This window comes from Bombus vancouverensis, chromosome 8 (assembly GCF_051014615.1).
Source record: "Bombus vancouverensis nearcticus chromosome 8, iyBomVanc1_principal, whole genome shotgun sequence".
NCBI lineage: Eukaryota > Metazoa > Arthropoda > Insecta > Hymenoptera > Apidae > Bombus > Bombus vancouverensis.
This window is the reverse complement of record NC_134918.1, coordinates 9,442,373-9,464,365: the sequence shown is the minus strand read 5'-3', so window position 1 is coordinate 9,464,365 and position 21,993 is coordinate 9,442,373. Positions and strand designations below refer to the sequence as shown.

The 21,993-nt window shown below is 33.4% G+C and overlaps 2 protein-coding genes and 1 long non-coding RNA gene across 3 annotated transcripts; 2 read left to right on the top strand and 1 right to left on the bottom strand.

Annotated features, from left to right (window-relative positions):
* The first annotated feature begins 219 nt into the window (after nucleotides 1-219).
* LOC117162755 (uncharacterized) lies at nucleotides 220-3,316 on the top strand. The gene is made up of 4 exons (XM_033344687.2): nucleotides 220-379; nucleotides 1,377-1,576; nucleotides 2,740-2,883; nucleotides 3,085-3,316. The coding sequence occupies exons 1-4, from the start codon at nucleotides 373-375 to the stop codon at nucleotides 3,169-3,171; spliced, it is 438 nt and encodes a 145-aa protein (XP_033200578.1). The 5' UTR covers nucleotides 220-372; the 3' UTR covers nucleotides 3,172-3,316.
* Nucleotides 1,401-19,742, bottom strand: LOC117162756 (uncharacterized). The gene is made up of 5 exons (XR_004465306.2): nucleotides 19,520-19,742; nucleotides 19,227-19,428; nucleotides 7,395-7,604; nucleotides 2,717-2,900; nucleotides 1,401-2,513 (listed from the first exon to the last, which is right to left on the bottom strand). It is a non-coding gene; the product is annotated as an uncharacterized LOC117162756 (long non-coding RNA).
* Nucleotides 6,411-21,868, top strand: LOC117162750 (putative peptidoglycan muropeptide transporter SLC46). Its single transcript, XM_033344680.2, has 6 exons — nucleotides 6,411-7,893; nucleotides 15,347-15,448; nucleotides 16,756-16,893; nucleotides 17,611-17,694; nucleotides 19,249-19,405; nucleotides 19,981-21,868. Exons 1-6 carry the CDS (start codon nucleotides 6,906-6,908, stop codon nucleotides 20,165-20,167), a joined length of 1,656 nt encoding a protein of 551 aa, XP_033200571.1. The 5' UTR covers nucleotides 6,411-6,905; the 3' UTR covers nucleotides 20,168-21,868.
* The last annotated feature ends 125 nt before the right edge of the window (nucleotides 21,869-21,993 follow it).

The window sequence follows — 21,993 nt, the reverse complement described above, 5'->3', positions numbered from 1 at the left end:
GCCCAATGTAAATTATGTAGAAAACCAATAAGCTTAAATTTACAGCAAATGATTCAAAAAGTTAATTCCGATTAAATCAAGCTGCCTATACATTTAATGTGTTTCATTAATCAATTGAACGTCATTTAAAATTATAAAAATGTGTACATGAAATGTTTAATACTTCATCGAAAATTATTTAATATCGATAAGAAATTTCTACCTAAGATATGATTGATCAATCTATGGTATTTTCCGCAAAGAACTGTTTCATACGGTTTAAAGAGAATGCAAATAATATAGAATGTGATAAGATTACAACTGCTTTTAATCAGGTGTAGGTAACAGATAAGCATCACTCTTTTGGAAAATTCAGTAGTATCAGGTTCAGAGATGCCAGGTAAGCTGTAATATAACTTTATACAAATCATGTCATTATATCAACTTGTTTCATTAATAGACAATAATTGTATCTCGATACAGAGTATTTCATGTTTATCCCGCCAAATGTTGTCAGTATATTGTATAATTAAATATAAGAAGAAGATGTTATATAAACATGGGTTTGTAAATAATTTATTACGAAATTATAACAAAAATACTAAAATTACTAGTGAACGGATTCGCACTCGATCGATTAGTTATGTTTACTGAAGTTCTTGTTTAAATGGTCGTCAGCTCTTGTAAATACAAATAGCAAAGCACTTACTACCCCATGTTTACATAAAATTTTTTTCTTGTTTTTAACTGTAGAATATGCTGACACCGTTTGGCAGGATAAAAATAAAATATCTTGTATATCTTCAACAGCATATTCTCTATTTGGGAAATTAAAAATTTAAACTCTTCTACTAATCCTATACTTATCGCCAATAAATTAAAAGATATCCAAATTTTAATTCTACATTCATTGTTTACATGTAACAAAAATATTCACTCAGAAATTCTGAACATTAAATAACGAAGAATAAAATAATTCCATTATAAATGCCGATATTTATCTTTTCTTTTTTTCATATTCAGATTTTTATTTTCATTTATACGTATGGGCGCCAGACACCTTTTATTTGTTCTTCTCTTATCACTTGGGAAATTGAATTCTAGGAAAGTCTTATCGAGAAATGACGATTGCTTGCAATATCGTATATGAATCATATTACGGTTACAGTCATACTATTTATATGCCCCTATCTATTTTATAATATAGCTTTTAACGTTAAACTTACCTACACTATATTTAGGTACTTAAGAAAAAGATAACTTATAGCTACGATAAGTAAATATCAGTTTTTTATTACGCAACCGATGCAAGTCAAAAGAAAATATAATTATAGATAAGAATATAAATTTGATAAAGAAAAATTATTGGTAAATTAAAAAAATTTCTTTCATCAAAGCTTATAGGTGGGTTAATCGAAGCGCAGGGCAAAATTTGCCGGAAACCGCGGTCACCGGAGGTCGTGACATAGATGGGTCAACCATCTACGTCGGCAGAGCTTTCCACGACGGTGACATGATTCCAGCGAAAGTAATCCCCGATAAAAATATCGCCTATGTCTGTCACAATGGAGAAGAACACCAGAAACATGATTTCGAAGTAAGTCAAACGCAAAACGCTACGCATCATTACATTCAAATCGTTCAGTCTTTTATAGACGACCATTCATTAATCACTAATAATTTAGAAGACCGAAAACTAAAATTAATTCCGCAAAATAAATTTATCTCGAGTGATCATCTTTAGAAAACATTAACAAAATGAGTTGAAGTTAACAAGGGAACTTGCTATAGTCTCTAAACTTTTCAATGAAGTTAAAAACATTCTTGATATTGTAAAATAATCCTTTATATGAAATTCAATTGAGAAATATATTAATATGGCGTATTAACAATTATTTCTTTTACATTCTCCTCTATCTTCCGCTATCTTCAACTATCTTAACTTTTTATTCCGAGAGTCAGCGATTGGAGGAAATTAAAAACAGCGGGAAACTGAAATTCGGTCGAGTGATTTTAATAAATAATACATTTTTCCAATGACGAACCTAATCATCCGGTGTAACCATATAATCAACCTCTTTACACACACAAACACGGAATCGAGATTTTGTGTCAAGGCGAAGTCGTTTTGCGGCACGGGATTGGAATACGGTTTATACGATCTGCATCATCCTTTAGCTAGTTTGTGCGATTACGAATTACGCGGTTGCCTTGGATTTTGAAAAGCTAAAACTAACAATTCGTTACTTGCATTTCTCATGTAATCATCTTTCTTTCATTTAAATGGCTTACTTACTACCTTACGTTTTCACTCGTCTGTCCGCGCAAGGCAAAACATCTCATGAATCATAACAGATCATTCAAACTCTTCATCAAATATTTTGCATTCCAGATAAGAAGTTATTTTGAATAATCGCCTAAGGAGCTTATTATCATCCAATCCATGGAGAAATATAAAATACTGTCAAAGTATTCAGATAATCGAGTCGCACAAAAATCAAACTGTAACTCCATCGAAGTTAATCGTTCGATTACTGAAAAATTACATTATTATGTACATTAATTATGTATATTCTGATATTTTATAACTGAGAAACTTTCGGAAAATAGAATTGATCAGTTGAACATTTACACCACTCAATTATTGTGTTTCCAATGTGATATTTAAATTTAACAATTGTATTTAGTGACTTATGAAAAAAGATTGTTCAGATAAGATTTTAATAAAATTAATTACCGATTGATTTTTATTTTCTGTAGGTTTTGTGCAAAGGAGAATTCGAATGGGAGTTCTCCTCCAACGGAGCAATCCCAGGCGACGCGGTGATCGCAGGACAGACCTCCGATGGAGAACCTCTGTATGTTGGCCGTGTTCTCCATAATGGATCCCAAACAGTTGGCAAGGTCGGAGTTTACTGTTCCTATAACCGTACAGAAAATTTATATTCCTAATGTAACATTGATCTTAATTAAGATTGATCAGTGTCACATAGAAAAGAAAAAGTACAAGAAAAAACATGACGCTAGATCTAATAGAACAAAATACCTTGAATTTGAAAGGACGTTTAAAAATGAGGCTATTAATGAAAATATTGTTTCCTACAGGTTCAACCTAGCCATGGATGCTTATACATCCCCTTCGACGGCGAGGAATTGTCTTTCAAAGACTACGAAGTGCTCGTAATTCATTGAGTATAATAAAACTAAGGTTGTCAGTTCTTATTAATGGGAATAGCATTCTTTATATGATATGCCACATAATATGCCATTTTTATTGAAATTGTACACATTAATCATCTCTCAAAATAAATAAATTATTACCTGTTCTCTTTCACAATCTTTGATTTGCTGTAAAATCTCTCTTATCCAAACCACACGAATTTGAAAATAATGTAAAATTGAAATGTAGTCGATAAGATAAGAATGGTGATACTAATTATTTGTTAAATATCGTATCTAAATGTGAAGTAATTCATTCTGACTTATCGAAAGATATTAATCATCTTTAGGAATGAATTTAGGAAATGTAGCTCTTTTGGCGTTGTTAATGGAACGATTTTATGCGTTCAAGAATATTTGGTTGCAATGATGAATAATAATATTAACACAGACTATGTATAGATATATTTCAGTCAATTTTTGTATAAATTTTAATGATATATTTAAACTTTTGATTTAAAAGTTACATATCACCAAAAAATTAAGTAAAGAATTGTATCTTTTTACAAATTTACACAGAATTTTGCAAGAAAGACTAATCTACGTTAAACAACCGACGGTCTTATTAACCGACTTAAACGTGCAGGATGAAAGGAAAGAACGAGATGACCGGATTCCAGTTGGTCGCTCGATCATCGAGCCGGTCTGTTCCGAGATGAAGCGCGCGATGTCAGCGGACGTGCCGGAGAAACACGAAAACAACGGGTCTGTTACGACTCTGAATCGAATATTTTATAGCATTGCTTGAATTACGAGCATTACTCACTTGACGGCGTTATGACTATCGACTTAAGAGCCAGGGCCGTAACTTACACCTTTAATCCTGCCACGAGCCATTTTTACGTTTTTCAACCCTACAATTCCTATAAAACATCCCTTGAATATCTTATTTTAACTCTTTCGATCTAAACTTTTCTATTTTTCTTCCTTGCAGAAATTGATAATAATTAGACTGATAGTTTCAAAATTCGGACATGTAAGACTCGATAGCTTGAATAGGTTTATAGACATTGACTAGATCACGCTGAAATAAAAGAAAATCTTTTGTCAAACTACCATTGTCTCTCCAAACAAATTTCTAAAGTAATTTAGCAGTTCATAAAGGAATCTCCAATTGTAGGTAGAAATAAAAATTTAGTGAGACATATGAACGATAGGATGAATAAAAATATTGTGAACATATTAGAACATTAGAACTACCGGACTGCATTATAACGTATATTGGATTAATTAAAAGTAAAGAGATCAGAAACACTCATTGGATATATATGCTCCATTAGGAAAGGATTAGATCATAGCGAATACTAAATCATTGTGTTGATAGTGAAACTCGATGAATATCTATGAAGCTGAGTGGAAAATGTTACAATTGCACTTTTTGTCCAGAAAACTAGATAAATTTCCAGATTTTTATGAGCACATATAGTAATGTATTTTAATATTTAGAAGCATAGACGTGTCTCTGTTAGAATTCATGTATATCCAGTTTTCTTCCCAAAAGAGATATCGTCACTTATATTTGTGAGCTACTTATTCATTAGCGAATGGAGATATCACGGCAATGACCAAATTTCAACGAAAGCTCGATGGTCTAGAAAAATCTTGAGGCCATCGGGCAACGCGGGAACGAAGGAACGTAATTGCCAATTCGTCGCAATTGGTCGCCCAACAAAACGTGATTACGGGACCAGAAAGGTCCGGCGCGCATATCGTCGTCGTTGAGTATATACCTACTTAATACAATCTTTGATTTATCGTTCTATATGGCTTCAGAAGGGTTAGGACACGGCCCTGCCTGAAATAGGATCTAGTCGTAGAAGACAAGACGGGCAGATATGATTATTTTATCAACAAATTGCTACATTTAAACGGCTCTTCGGTACTGCCCTATCGAGAGAAGTCGCACTCAACGGTACTCGCTATGTTTACGCGTATCTTCGACCACGATCAGAATAACAGGGTGCCTTTATATCCTTTCTAGCAGTTAGTAGGATAAATAGACGAAAAGCGACGAGTTGCTTTGGATTTTTATGAAATAGAGGAATCGTTGATTCGTTGAATCGTTCATCGTTGATAAAATTAACTCTTTCAAGATTGAATTCTTTTTTAATCTGTGGAAAAATTATTTTTTATTAATTATTGATAAGAGAAACACATCTTGGCGGATGATTTTTTTAAAGAATACCAATAATACATCAAAATTTGAGGTCAGTTTTATCGAAAATAAATATAATACATTTATCGTTTAGTTAATTAGTAATTTGTTAATTGTTGCGTCATCATTCGATATTTGTCAGGAGATTTACGAAGGACTGCCTGCCCAAGGCAATATCAAGACAAGGTATGAATTTTGTGGAAGGATTTCTTACAACATACCGATTCTAAAAACGCTACTACATCAGGACTGGTTGTCCTCATACTTCTAACACATCGACATAATCTTAATAAAGATGAAAAAAGAACGTGATATTCGACGAGACAAACAAGAGTTTCGCGCTTGACCCACATTCATCTGACTCTAGTGAAACGTTCGGGACATATGAAAACAAACAGAAACAAATCGATGAATTAAAAACCTTACCTCTATACATAAATTACAATTCGTGCTAACGTAAGATATAAAAAAGAAAATGAAATCTCTATAAAATTTTGAAGAATCAAATCTCATATCTATAGACAAATTACAATTCCCGTTAATACATTACAGTATGATTACACGATGATTTCTTAAATCTTTCTGACGAAACAAAGTCTAAATTAGAAATTTCCTAAACCCTATAAAATCTCAATAGAATTTGTATTTTCTTAGCTAATTAAAATATTGTCTGTAATTTCAACAGAAATTTCTGTTGCCTACAATCTCTTATAAAATCTCAAAAACCCTCCGTTGCAATTGTAAAATTGAAAGGAACCCTCGTGCATCGACTCTAAAAGTTAACCTTGACCCGAAAAGCGTCCAAGAGCGGAACCGGAAGCGTGGACGTTAGCGCGTGGTTGTCGATCGTCGCAGAAACGATTCGCACCGACGACGTTTCATCGTGTTACGAGTGTTATATTCAGCTAGGTGGATGTACCCTCGGATGTACTCTCCCCGCACGTGGAGTAGGATCGTCGAAGAGTTTCAGAGGGGACAATATGGAGGGAACACGAGGTGGTGGAGGAACAGCACGGAGCAGGAGGTGGCCGAGAGGAAGAAGAAGGGAAAAGAGGTAACATGCGTATCGTAATGCACAATGGTGCATTAGCCAGGAGTAGACAGTTAGACGGTCTCTCCCGCGGACCGGTTGAAATCCAACCAACCGGTATATCAACGAATAAATACAATTTCGAAGAATACGTACACCTAAAATCGGTCCAGAGGTAATTAGTCAACGAAGAAGTATCGAAAAAGGAAGAATCGTTCAATTGAACTAATTATCAGACGATGTGAATAATTGAGAAAATCTACCATATTAAAATCCGTGGAGAACGGTTGAATATTTGGTACCAGTCAAGACTGTATCTTCGCATCCATCCGCATGATTTTAATTATCTTCGAAAATTCTTGGAAGTTTCACTCAACACCAAGGATCTGCATTGGAAAACAGTTATCAAAAATTTGGAGCAAAGCGAGTTATATGACGCAGACTCTACAAGGAACGTAGCACACCACGAAGAATACTTCAGTACCATTGACATAGCTCAGTCTGCCCTTATTTATTAAGGAAATGGCTGACACGAATAATTCATCGACGATGGAGAAGAAACGTGGTGACACCACTGGAAACCAGGTAGTATCTGACAAAGCATTGGTCTGGAAGTCCATGACATTGCGCCAGAAATGGTCTTACTTCACCAGTAATATCACCGTGGAGCCTATGATCGCCTGCTACGTGATACCCTGTATGCTAGCTTCTCTGGCCACGCAGAATCTCAGCTTGGAAAAAGCGTGTAGAGTGAATCTGGCTTATCCTGACGAAGTCTGCACAGCATTAGCTAGAAGGAACACGACTGGTTATGAGATGGAAGAAACTGCTGTTCAACAACTGGTTGCTGGCATGCAGACATGGAAAACAGCTTTGTCTAGCGGTTTACCTACCATCTTGATCCTCTTCATGGGTGCCTGGAGCGATCGTACAGGATTGAGGAAGCCGTGTATGCTTCTACCTATCATTGGTGAATTTTTAAGCAGCGTTAGTATGTTGTTGTGCACCTACTTCTTTCACGAGGTTCCTATGGAAGCCACAGGTATCTTCGAAGCACTTTGGCCAGCGTTAACGGGAGGCTGGTTCACCATGTTCATGGGTGTTTTCAGTTATATCGCGGATATCACGTCGGTAGAGTCCAGGACGCTTCGAATTGGTGCTGCAAATGTTTTCTTGTCGCTTGGTGTACCGATCGGAATGGCATTGTCCGGAATACTGTATCTGAAAATTGGATTTTATGGTGTATTCGGTATTTCGACCGTGTGTTACGTGTTGAGCTTCATTTATGGGTTAGTGGTGATTAAGGAGCCACCTAAACCCCATTTGTTGCAAAAGGCGGAAAAAACGGAGACGAAGAAGATGACCGTGTGCGCATCGATCTTGGACTTCTTCGCGTTCAAGCATATTGAAGAGACCTTTCGTGTTGCTTTTAAACAGGGTAGAAATAATCGGCAGAAAAGGGTGTTGGTGCTTATGGTCATCGTTATGGTTGTGATTGGTCCACTTTACGGTAAGATTTTTATTTATTTTCTTCTTACTACTAATAGATCGCGAGAGTAGAACTAAAATAGGAATTTGTACCTATTTTAAATTCTTATGGGTACTTGGCACTTTACTTTGGGTGTTTCCAAAGTATAATTGAATACTTTCGCATTTTGTGTGAATGCATGAAATGCATGAAATCTATAAATCTAATTATTAGACTTTTACTTTTGCGGAAGTAAAATTTCTTCCTTAAATCTGCACGATAAGAATTTCTACTTTGATGAAAGTATTAGACGTTTGACGTAACAATTATTTGTTCGATGTGATAGGAAGGTTGCTAGTTCGTATCGTAAGTTTGGCAAGGGATGAAAGCCAGAAATTTTGAAATCTATAAGAATTTCTTAACTCGTTATCTCGAAAGTTACACAAAAATTTGATCGAATTGATCCAGAACGGCGGAGCGTAAACTAGTTTAGCTAGTTTTCTAAATTTCATTAACAAAAACATATTCCAACCCTTGCATCTGATACGTTCGTAATTACACTTTCCTTTCTCTCTTGTGGTCTGTGGCCTGTGTGTATATGTAGCGATCACTCTGTTATGTATCTAAGTCTACTCTACGTTTACCCTTTGCACCATAATACTCAGAGGTAGATCGTTCTTATCTAATACAATTATATGTTGAATCGAAAAGTCTCGTTTTAATCAGCTCCTGAAAATCTCCAAATAACGTTGTAAATATTTTAATCTAATGCGTAAGTCTCCTTGAGTCTATTGTATTTTTTGATCGAATGATTATCGAGAGAAAGACATTGAAATAAACCACTGAGAATTTGCCTACAAATCAAAATTAAATTTACAAAGATTCACGATCCGGATATTAGTTACTACTACAATATTTACAATTTTATTCGAAGATTGTTTACAAACCTGATAAATTCGCGCGTCATCAAACAAATACTTGTCCTTCGCTAAACGTCTCTTTCCAGCAACTTTCACGATTTCCATATCGAAGAAGTTTCACACGTCCAATCAAACATTCAGAGATCTCCTGTTCATCAACTCTTGTATCGAAGCCTGTATCGGACGAGTGAAAGTAGGAAAAGTTTCGCATAACTCTCGTTAATCTCGCTAGTATTATTGCGGTAACCAACAGAAGTTTCCAAAGGTAATTGCAACATTTAGGCCACTAGAAACAGCGGAAACTGCTAGGTACGGTATAAAAATGATAAAGTCGGGGTTTTCGAGGTAGAACGAGATAGAGATAGATGTAATGAGCTGTAATTATCGACAGCAAGTAGATGGATGTAGTCCGTGCTATGTGTTTCCAATAGTTTCTACATATATTCCATACGATGAGCAGAGATACGCACGTAACATGAAAATTGCGATAGATCGCGCAGGGGCGCTAGTGAAAGTGTGATTAATTGTCCTGTTCTTTGACGATCCTAACAAATGTCCTTGTAACGTCGTAATTATTGTTTTTTTATAGGATGTTCATTCGACTTTTATTCTTCGACAGATTTTTCGATAAGGAAATTCTTCTGTGAATTCTTCTTATTCCGTAAAAATGACCATCTTCATCTTTCTCCTGCTTTTAAATAAGAATATCTAAATAAGCATACGCCTATCTAGTTCTCAATTGCAATCTTGTAATATCTATGTTAAATTTGTTTCTATATATCGTCCATGTATATATATTTCCCCATTGAACTTATCTTTTCCCCATATTTTAAATACAAATATCTCGAACGAACGTTAATACACATCTTTGCCGTATCTGGACGATAATTATCTCATTAATCCAATGAAAATGTAGCTTAATTTAACCAATATTAAATTTACCGTGATTATCTCTTTTATCAATTACTTTTTTGATCGGAACAATGAGTGAACTTAGTGTCCCCATTTTCTCCGAATGGTTACGATGCTAATCTCGAACGACAATACGGTTCCATCCGTCAATTACGGATTATTAGCGCATCACGAATTCGTATTGCAACAGGGAATTCAAGGCGAGCGTCCTTGTCATAATTTAATTAGACCGCTAATACGCCGGACATTATAATGTTTCGTTGCGTCTTTATTCGTCTTGCTAAGAGCACTGGGTAATCATGCTGCTTATAACAATTTCGTGTAATGGCCTTCTTCCTGATTTTGAAAGGCCAACAATTAGACGTCCGTGCATATTCCTATGGTTTCTGTTTGTCTTCCTTGCGATATTGTCCTCAGTTTGACATTACAAAAGGAAGATTAACAAATGTATGTTTCTAAAATGACAAAAAAGAATCGCAGATAAAGATTTTATCGATAGGAAATCTTGTTCAGTTGTCGAGAGAACTTGGTCGAATTTCGAATTTGTGTCTTGATGTGTCTCACATGTTTGAAATATAATAAACTAGCCTGCAAAGTTTAGAAGTACAATATTTATTCTTACATCGCAGATTTTTATACGAATTTATATTTTTATGAAAACGATTAAAGAGAGGGAACTTAAGCAGAGATTTACGTATCTATATGCATTCTGTGCATTTTTAGATTTTACGTAAATTCGTAAAAATCCGCGATCCGTCTATTATATATTACTTCAACTTATGGAAATGTAATAAACAATGATTCTCGCTCTAGAAATACGAGATTAAAGAATTGGTACGACAAGTGATCTATCGACACGTCAATTACAGAAGGTACATTAATATCAATTATCCGAAACATTGTATAATTGGACCGTGCAATTGACGTACGCTAATTCATTAATCATCAGTGTTTAATTCGATCGAGTTCAAGTGTACTACCTTTCGACATTGGTTCGCACATGAACGCGTTATCGATCAAAGAAAACCATCAACAAACCTTCTTCACGGTATTAATTGCAATTACCTATCGACAGGAACGGCTACCGAAGGACGAGAGAATGGAAACGATAACCGATACTTAGATATTTTTGTAATTTGTTGCTGTAACACAAATCCACGTTTGTTTCAAAGAAATCCATACTGAAATTACACGACGTTCTAATACCTCTCTATAAGTATATTTCATCGTTTTTTAAGAAATTTTTAATAAACTAATGAAACGTTTGAATCTTTTATTAAAAATACCGAAGAAATCAATTATTTTAATTAACGTATTAAAATCTCCACAGCACTAAGAAATATTACACTTATAAAGAAGAAGAGGGGGGAATCTATTTCTTCAATTTTTACAACGAAACATTTAAATATTTAATTAACGCGTGAAAATGAAACGGAGAAATAAAGAGGAGGAGGGAAGAAAATAGAAGGAAGATACGAGACCGTAGATATAAAAAGCGAGACAATAAAGACAGTGGCCTGAAATTTATGACCGGTAGTGCGTCTGCGAAGTCAACATACCTATTAGAACTAGATTCTATACGCACGTATGCTAATGCGGTCTGATGGCCTAAGTAGCTTGATGTAATTTCAGATCTTTGACCGTCGGAAATCGGTCTAATCTTGATGGTTTGAAGGGTTATAGTAACTTCTATGATATAACGAGATAGGAAAATCGGTCATGTGTCAAAGTATATATATTATAAAGAGAAGAAGAAAATTGATAGAAATCTTAGGAGTCTTCTTGATAGAAAAATCTAGTTTTTTATTATATAAATTTTCTTTCCCATATCTCTTTGCGATATATTTTCTTTTCAACAATACATTTCTTTTCTTTTTTTGTTATGCCTTGTGTTGTTTTGTCTATCATATCCTCTATCTTCTAAGGTTATCGCCTTATTACCCTTTTTTATTGCTAAAATTTCTTTTCACGTCCTTATTTAATCACTATTGATCGTAATTGCTTGATTCATTAACGAATAAATGAATTAAATTAGAAACGAAATATAGTACGAAGCAATCTTAGCTCTCTGATCTTCATTATATCGAAACACAAAGTAAATTCCTACATACATTTCCCTTTTAAATTTCAATGCAACATCGATCGATGTCTTCACTTTACGTTTTGATTTATAACTTCCATATCCTAGGCGCTACTATACTACACTATACTATCGTACAACGAGATTCGTATCTTGGATCGTTTCACATTTGATTTATCTCAGTTAGATCGAAAGATGAGAGATAAAGTTCGGACGAGTTAATTGAAAACTATATTTTGTTTAGATTCTCTGCTATCAAAGTTTTTGATTTTGTAATAACATTTAGTAAGGAGATCGACAAGGTACGATCGTGCAAGAATTTAGAATCAATCATTTCTTGACACTTCGCAATTATACGGTAACTGGCATTTTTTCTTTGGCCACAGAACATTTTTCATAATTATTTTAGCGTTAGAACTTGGATTTAATTTCTTTGCCGTTTATGATAATTTCCGAGCAATTTTCAACATTCCTTACGGTCTTCAAATGTGATCCTCGAATTAAATGAAATTACACAAGTCGGTACACAAATCGCGCTGTAGTCTGCATGCAAATTAGATCGACGACAATAAGATAATTGACGAGTTTCGTGGAAAGGAACGTGACCAATTTTGTACCAACTTCTTTTCGTCGACTTTTTCTTTTTCGTGCCAATTATTTCTAAATCGTATTGAGAAATTAGTGTTGCAATTTTTAGAGGTAACGGAATTCTTCTCTGTACAGGAAATGTTCATTCCTGGTATTTATATTCTTCATCATTTCGCTCGATTAATTTTTTCAAAAACCAGATAGACATGCCGATCTTCTCCCCTTTCTTCTTTTTCTAGTTCAGTTAAAATTTTTGTTTCAAGCGACGAAGAATTATATTTAACAAAACTGTTTCAATGAGAAATTACCAGCATGACGAGCTGTTGAAAACCCAACATTATTGTTTTAAGCGCTTATGCTATGATTAAAACAATTACACCGAACTCATATCTAAGTCTAATTATACTGTGCGAAATGAATTTCCAGAGGATGAAGAATTCAAGAAAAACCAGCGTTTATCCAGTAACATAAAATTTGAGAGATGAATCGATCGATAAAAATACAATCGTGGAATTGTCTCTGACATTCTGAAGGAATGTTCGTGAGAAAAGCAAAGCAATGATGTGATAATAGCCTAAACTCGACGGAAACGATTAACTCGACAGCCTGATGAACGAACTTGTTGTGTAACGCCGTGTATATCCTTATGTAATACAGCTTAATAACGCGTCGAAATCATTCGGAATAACTTTTGATTGTGTTTATAGCTTCTCAAGCCACCCGGAGGTTCAACTACTATTAAGTTATTCCAGTTACCTCTGTGAAAGATCAACGATCCGAAACAGTAAATGATGTAAATTCTAGGAATGGAGATTTTCAGAATCAAAGGAAGTTAAAATACGAAGTGAAATAAATAGATTGTTGCAGCTAAAAATTCGAAGAAATTATTCCAACATTTGCAGGCTGGAATTTATTTATCTACTTTTCTACTTAAAAAACATAACTCTTTTTCTTCCAATACTCGTATCGTCCATCGCATAAAATTCTGCAATTTTTATCGATCATTAATCGTTCGTAATTTCGTTTTTAAACGCTTCCTGTCGATAGAGATTTGCATGCATTCGTATACAATGGGATTATGAGTAAAGGAAGTCCGGAGAATAAATAAGTAGATAGGAAAAAGTAAATTTCGTAATGGCCATTGAAGATGGAAAGGATAAAGTCAGCATTTTTAAGTGCTTCCTCCAGCAGGCGATATTTTTCAAAATGTCAGAGACAATTGACGAAACACGCGTAATTATGTTTTCAGTTCTTCGCTCAATCATGGTATGATGTTGAAGATTTCATTATTATTGTCGACGTGATCTGACTGAATTTTACATGTATCGGGTTGACAACTAAATGATCGCGGATTTTGTCATTAGGTGGTAATGCCTTAGTTGCTAATCCAATATTATGTCAGAGTATCACAACTCTGACTCATGACTCTTTTTTGAGTCATGACCCCTATTTATTCATAATATCCGAATAAAATGACAGCTAATATCCTATCCGACATAAAATCGTAGGATCGTAGAAATTATTCAGGTAACAAAGACCAACAACCCAACAACTCGTCAACTTATCGATTCATTAATGTTATCTAAGTTAGTAAGTTATAACTCTAGGCAAGTTACATATATAATTGCGTTGATATGCAAAAGTGTTGGATGAGGAAGATTTCTCGCATCTTGTTCCAGAATTGATATCAAACAGAATTCCAAGTAATGTTCAGTTTAAGAACATAATAAGCGAAAGAAGATAATACAACGAATAGACGCCGTTATACAAGTTACAGGATGTTAGATAAAATTCGGTAAAATATCATTTTCTAGAGTATAAAGTGAGAAATCTATCTGATTGGAAACCTTTGCACGCTATTGTATACGTATCGCAATATTCTATCGAAGAAGAGACGCCAATGGTGGTTGATCCTTTCGTGGATCAATTCTCGAAGGCAATAATTTATTCAACTGTAAAAAGTGACAGGCATAACGGGCATAACTTTTTGCTTGTTCCAACGCCTAACCTTAAGCGGCCTTCCGCGTGTCATTTTCAACTTCGAGGCCCATTACGTACAGTGGAACGATGAAGCAACATTGCAGAGATAGCGGCGAACGCGAGCTGCCAATTCTGAAAAACGTTTTGACCATGATCTTTCATGCTGTGCAAGCGGAATCGTTCCACCTACATTGAATTTAGAACATTGTAACCCGTGGTTCGCGAAGTTACAACACGTACGGGATGATTGTAGTTTAGAGTAAATTAAATTATCGTTCTTGTTATTCAGAATTCAAACTTATTTAACCCTTTCGCACGCTCGTATACAGAATATATTGTACCTTCGTAAATTCTTAATTAAATAAACGATAAACGTATTTGTTTTAGCTAAAATAGGTCTCAAATTTCAATACGTGTCTTCTTTATAGAACCGTTCGAAAATATGCCTTCCTGTTATTAATAATTAAGTATTAACATTAATCTTACCAGACCCGGTCAAATGATCGGCTTCAAAATTTAATTTAAAATTATACATTCGTTGTTATTGCTTTTGTTCATCAAACTTTATGTAAATTCTTATATTATATTATCTGATTAATCAATTTCCCAATTATCGTTAATATAACAATTTACATGAAGTTAGAAGAATAAAAGGAATAACAATGAATGTAGAATTTTAAATTAAATTTTGAAACCGATCATTTGACTGAGTTTGGTGAAGTTAATAATGAATACTAATAATTCATAGGCTAAGAAAAATTTTATCTTAAACTTTGCAGGGTCAACCCTGCAATAGTGTTCTTTTATTGTTAACAAAATTCCTTGTTGTTCTCCTTAAAATCTAACAGATTCAAACAAAATTAAAGAAAGAGTAAAACTGAGATATAACAATAAGATCGTGGTAGAGCTATGGACACTATTATTCAATTTATTCTATTCTTTTAGATTTTTAATTCGCTAAGAGGTACGAAATAAGTGAAAATCGAAGAGCTAAAACGGATAATTGTTGTTATAGGTGAAATGGCAGTGATGTATCTTTACATGAGATACAGGTACCACTGGAACGAAGTTATGTTCAGCATGTTCACCACGTTCGCCATGGTGACGAATTTAATCGGTGAGTAAATATTCGAGAATCGCCGTAACTCATGATGATTCATCGATAGTATATCAATACATTATCGCGTATTTATGAGTAAACTTGATAACTGTCCATGTCAATTATCAATTACTCTAAGTAAAGGAGAATTTTTTGTTCGCTAGAGTTGATAATAATTGATAAAAAGATTAATATCTGAGAATCGAATATATTAAGGTCGAATATGGAGACAATGTAAGGAAGATAACAATTCCTCCGACAATTTCCAGAATAACATTTAATACCCTATTATTATCGTAGATACACGTGATTATTAATGAAAGAAGCAAAAAATGCTATTTAAGATTGGAGGAAACACGTGAATGAATAAAACTCGAGGAATTAACGATCGTCTGGAATACCTTACACGCTCGAAGCTGCATTTTAATAAAATACAATCCCACGCAGAAAACATGTTGTTACGAGTGTAATCATATTTCTTGCAAAAATAGAATCTTTTTCGGCGATAACTGCCTCTCAAATAGAAGTATCTTTCGCGAAAAAAAATTGTTTCTAAGGACACATATTCCTAAAAGATATCTTCTAGTAGAAAATTTTTCCAATAAGATCGATTTTACAAGGAAATACTCTTCTAATGTAATCTTTACTGCCTTGATTTTTCCTTCCTCTATTTAAATAATTTTAATAATTTTAATAATTTTGGTAGATTAAAATTCGTTCACTATTCAATTATGGTACTTTTATACTTTTTTACTGCACTTTTTCTAAACGTTTTCTCCCTCTTTCTTTCTTTCTTTTTTTTTTAAGACCTTGACGAATTCACGTGAAACTCGTACGTCACTCTTTTTGGCCTATTCTATCCATGAAAACAACGGAAATCGATTATATAATAGGTTGCACTGTTACGAAACGAAATCGTTGGCCATCGTTCTCAAGTAAATCACAGAAACCTCGAAACCCATAGCTATGAGGCTGAAACGTGAATTAATGAACGGAGTTGCCTTTTGTATTTTACTGCCTTTTTATATTAAACTTATAATTATTTAAAAATAAAAAGAAACTAGTTTTACATATTTTTGCAGTCATTTGCTTTCTTCATAACTGAACAGCTATCGTACGATCATTAAACCTTGCAATATTCTCATTGACAGAAACCGAAAGATGCAAAAATTGTACTTGTGTCAAGTAAAATTGTTATCAATCAACTAAGCATTCTCAATCATTCTGCTAGAGGCTTGGATGATGGTGAAAGGAGTGATTTTAACTTCTTCACAGTACTTATCATGTTAATCACTTTTCAAGAGTGAAATTATTTTTATTTATAGGAACCGCGGTATCTGTCGGTGTGTTCAGTCACATTTTAAAAATCGACGATGCTATAGTCGGGATTATGAGCTCCATGAGCAAGATCTTGGCTGGTTTCGTCTATGCATTTGCAATCACGGACTGGATGATTTATTTAGGTAAATGTTCACATAAATGTTAAATCAAATAAACATCTCGAACATTAACGCATTACCAGTAGCATGAAGTATATTTTATTAAACTCTTTTGAAAATGCATATTTCTAAGATAAGAATCTGTGAAAATTATTAACGTGAAAATTGAATACAAATGGAATAATATTAAAGAGTAACAGTTCTCTCTTTGAAACGGTGCGAAAATATTATTATACGAAAAAAATTATAAATATACATGATACATACATAAAAAAATATTACTATACGAACTTAATAGTACTATTTTTCGTTTGAGGCTTTGTTTTCGAGAAAATCGACTTTGAATTTTTGCTCGGTATCTCACTGTAGACCGTTGTCTCGATGGAAAAATTAAAAAAAAAAAAACATTTTTATTCTATATTTTCGACTTCTTTTTTCGCGTAGAATCACGTAGAATTCCCTTTCCGCTTGTACCACCAGTTACCAACCACCCTGTATATCTGTATATATAGTATAATAATATATAAGTAATATTAATAATAGTATATAATAATATTATTCTACCGATCTTTTTTGCAATACTTTACTTTCAATGAATTATAATTTTTCAAATGTTGTCAAATTCATTATAAATTCTACAGTGAAAGATGGCACATTTACCTACACAAATTGATAATGCGTTAAGTTCCAAGAAAGGGAATCAATAAGGTAAAATATCTTTTTCGTACATCCTTGTTTCAGCGGCTATCGTCGAGATCGTGAATGGTACATCTTTCATAGCGATGCGATCGATAGCATCTAAACTCGTATCTACAAGTGAACTCGGTAAGTGAATACAGATTTATTACCTTGGCATAGCAGACTGACATTGAAACAAATGCGTCTTTTTTTTGTAAGATCGGAAAAACATGTAGCAGGTACCGTTACGTGAACGTTATGATACAAGTGTTAAAAATATTCCTTTATATAATTTGTAAAACATCTATGCTCAATTTACATAAGGCCTTTGTAAAGTTGGAATAAATTAGGCACGTAACGGAAGCATATTACGCAGGTATGACAGAAATACATGTATCACGAACTTGGCATTATACAAGTTTGATAAAACATGAAAACGGCGATGGAATAATAGATATTTCTAATAGATAATCCTAAAGAATAGATCGTATTCTTTAGGAACTCGATCAGAGCATCCTATACCAAAATATTCCATACAACTAAGGACAAACATATAGTTATAAAATGATAGACAATAGAAAAAGAAATGTCATTTTTAAATCACAAATATAAAAGTTTGAAATAGTATATAACATAGCGTACACTCTAATATCTTCTAATTTCGAAGATGTCAAGTCATCTAATTTCAGAGATCTCGCTTTTAATTCCAAGAATTTTAAATCACCTTAAATTACAAAAATTCACTTAAATCACTTATAATCTCAATAATTCCAAATTATCTCTCCATTTTGTTTTAAAAAATGAGACATTCGTTTGTTGAGTAGAATCTCTACCGTTCTAAAGCTATGACTTGGTCTCATTGCATGAAATACCTTGTATATGTAATGAAACGTACGTATTTGCACTTAAATACGCGAAACATGACACCATGAATTAGAAACTATATAAACTGGTCCAGCGTGATATAGCGGCCTTCGTTCTAATCGGATCATTTTGAGACGCCTTTTTACCTTCGTACATTTTCTTAGAACTGCGTAAATAGGATAATCTTGTTTCATCGTATCTTCGTGTCAAATCGACACCGTTTTTAAGCAATTTTCCACGGGTTTTCCTTTCAGCTGGAATAACGTCTAACAACGTTTTCCTGTCTAGCTAACAATCCAACTATTCTCGAGATCATCTTTCTTCCTGTTTTTTCTAATACCGGTATTTTATCTCATATACTAAGATGTTATCTTAATCATTTATATTAAGACTTAACCAGTATCATGAGTCATATATGGCAAACATAAGAATTTCAGTTGAATTACTCAATTTTAGCGTACTTTATATTCTTTTATACTTTTAAGCTTTTAGACTTTATATTCATTTCGTTTTAGTCTATTTTAGTATGATCTAATAATGTTAAATTATATTAACTTAAAGTAATATAATCACAATACTATGATCCTACGATACTATTAAAGATTTTACCCTTTATATTCCATTGGTGCCATTTTAGCGATATTCGTAATGTGCAAATTGATTTTCTTCGTTATTTGGTTTTAGAAGAAAAGTATTAACAAAGAAGTATATATAAAAATTTCAAAGGGCTCCGCTACAGAAGAATGTTTGGAGTACACAAGATTATGCATAGAAGCGAAGAAAACTGTGTATATTGATTAAATAACGACGTATACCTGAATTTTCGTTGATTTGCAGGCAAGGTGAATTCGTTGCTTGGTGTCTGCGAATCTCTGATGCCTCTCATCTATGGGCCTATGTACAGTTCCATTTACGCTGCAACCATGAAAACGTTTCCAGGGACGTTCTTCATTGTCGGCGCCTGCATGACCATGCCAGCCGTCGTCGCGTTCTTGTAAGTTCTACCGGTTGCAAGTCCTCCATATCATAGATATTCAGAATGTGAGTCGTGAGCTAATTTTGAATAGGTCGCGTTAATATTATATATTAAAACATGAGAGTAACTTACATGTTCATTAGGAGAGCTTCACTCATGGAAAATCATCAGATGAACAATTCAAAGTGGATTCAGTTAAATACCACATTAATATTGCTACTTCCGTCTAGTTTCTTTCAGCTCGTAGATCATCTCTCGACGGCAATTATATCTCGTGTAATCTTCGAGTATGTCGTGAAAAATTACCATTTTCGAATGTGCTCCATTCGAGACATCCTCATGGTCACTAAATAAATAATTTTATAGAAGTATCAGTTAGTAAAGGAAGAGAAAAATAATAAAAGATAATAAAAGAGGAGGAAATATTACGAACATTTTTTCTAGATTTGCTCACTAATATATACAATTATAATATATACTAATATATACAATTACTAATTACTTTAATTATACGTTTTAAAAATAGATTGATTAATTGTCGTCTTTGATAAGACAGGAAGTTAGAGAGCTAACATGAATTTTTTTATGGACAGCTGGTTATACACGGAGCACAGGAAAGATCGTCAATTGCTGGAGCAAGAGAAGAAAGCGAAGAGCAAGGAAGGACCAGAAGAGAACGACTCGAAAACTATGAAATGGCAAGTCGTTGGCGAGAAAAAGCCAGAAGTTCCTACGATGAACGGTGTCGCAAATACAGCTTTCGAATCTGACCATTTATAACACAGAACTTACTATGGAAAATATCCCATTGAATATACATAATATGTATATTTCGTACATCGTTAAGAAAACAAATTTTTCAGTTATACTGAAATAACTTCTACATATAACTAACTTACACCGAAAGAAATTTTTCATTTAACGTACAAAATGCTATTAAGGTATGAGAAAAGATCCGGAATATAACCTTATTATCGCGTTTACGCGGTAAATCTGAAATAAAGACAAGACGGAAAAGATGAGAAAGAGAAACCAAAATCTTAATAACAAACGAAGTTATCCACTTACTCGACATGGAAAGCGCGTTTTAAATAAAGGATAACTTTATTTATTCAATCAGAAATACAAAATGCAAATAGAGAATGTAAATGTTGGTATTCATGATCTTTTCAGTTGATCTTGCCGATCGATAATTCAAAACTGTTATCCTTTATTTCAAACCCTAGTACAAACAGTCTCCGGTACTTAATAAATAAATGGTTAACAATAGACAATGTAGAACAGACATGTGTCTGTTCATGTGTATCAGTATTACAAATGCTACTTGTGTGTACTATTTCCAAACTACCAATATTGAATGAAAATACGAATACGATAGAGAAATTTAAAAAAGACAAGAGATTATACTTACAAAATGTAATGTAACTCTTGGACAAACCGAGACATGAGTTTCATCTTGTGTTCGATATTCTTAAATCGATGTAAGTCTCATACTCGCGAAGAGAAACCAACAAGATATCATATATGTGTATCGTTTCTTTTATTTTTCTGTAGATCATGCATTTTACGAGAAAGTACGTCACGTGAACAAAATCGATCTGTTGTACGTTTTTATCAAAATAGTATTTATGTTAAGGTACTGCATCATTCACGTACATACGTGTATTATAGTTTATTATGTGATATAGTACGATAGTTTTATATTTAGAAAATAAAAATGGAGTTTACAGAAAAAACCACATGCTGTTTTGATTATTACTGCTAATGATGACGAATAAAGAAGTCGAGCGTAAACTTCAAATTAAAAAGGACACTTGATTAATTTATATGATAAAATTCAATTAAAAATAATGTCATATTAAAACTTAGTTCCAATTTTAACCATTGCAAATGTTCTACCATTGACAAAGAACAGGATAGATATGACATTAAATGAAGCTTCGTATCTAACGTTCTGAAATACCGACCTCGAAAAAAGTCAGAGTGTTTCTCACGCCCTCTACAATTTGTAACATCGTGTCGCATCGCGACGATTATAATTAGTCCGTTTATTCAAACAAAACTTTAATCAGTGGTCGATTAAAGAAACTTCTCTGACTTTATTCTTAATGGGAACACCTTAAAACTCATAAATAAATAAACTTCTGGTCATTAGATTCATTTATCTGAACTATTATATGAACGAGAAATCGTAAGTAGTAAGGATATAAGTATTTGTCATATGACAGATTTAAATAAACTGAATTCTTCTGTATATTAAATACAAATTACAGACGTTGTTAAATAAAATAATGTAAGTAATCAAATTAATAATTGAACGAAAACAATACTTTAACATAGTTTTATAATAGAAAGTAAAACAGAATGGTGTGCGTGAAAATATTAAATTTATATATTTAATAATTAATTGCTGGACAACGGTATATACCTAGAATTAAGTTAAGAAAATTGATAAATTGTTATAAAATACTACGATGGGTTAGAAAAATAAAAAATCTTGTAGAAGAATTTGGAAAACTATAATTATTACAAACTGAAGTATTATATAAATTCTTTTCCCTTTGGAACACGTGAAACGGAAACGAAAAATTTCTTCTCTCTTGGGC

Excerpts from the sequence above, each read along its gene's own strand:
- LOC117162750 (XM_033344680.2), top strand. The coding sequence starts at position 6,906 with ATGGCTGACACGAATAATTCATCGACGATGGAGAAGAAACGTGGTGAC. Across the intron at positions 15,449-16,755 it reads CATGGTGACGAATTTAATCG|GAACCGCGGTATCTGTCGGT; the intron begins GTGAGTAAATAT and ends TTTTATTTATAG. Across the intron at positions 17,695-19,248 it reads CGTATCTACAAGTGAACTCG|GCAAGGTGAATTCGTTGCTT; the intron begins GTAAGTGAATAC and ends GTTGATTTGCAG.
- LOC117162755 (XM_033344687.2), top strand. Across the intron at positions 1,577-2,739 it reads ACCAGAAACATGATTTCGAA|GTTTTGTGCAAAGGAGAATT; the intron begins GTAAGTCAAACG and ends TATTTTCTGTAG. Across the intron at positions 2,884-3,084 it reads GATCCCAAACAGTTGGCAAG|GTTCAACCTAGCCATGGATG; the intron begins GTCGGAGTTTAC and ends TGTTTCCTACAG.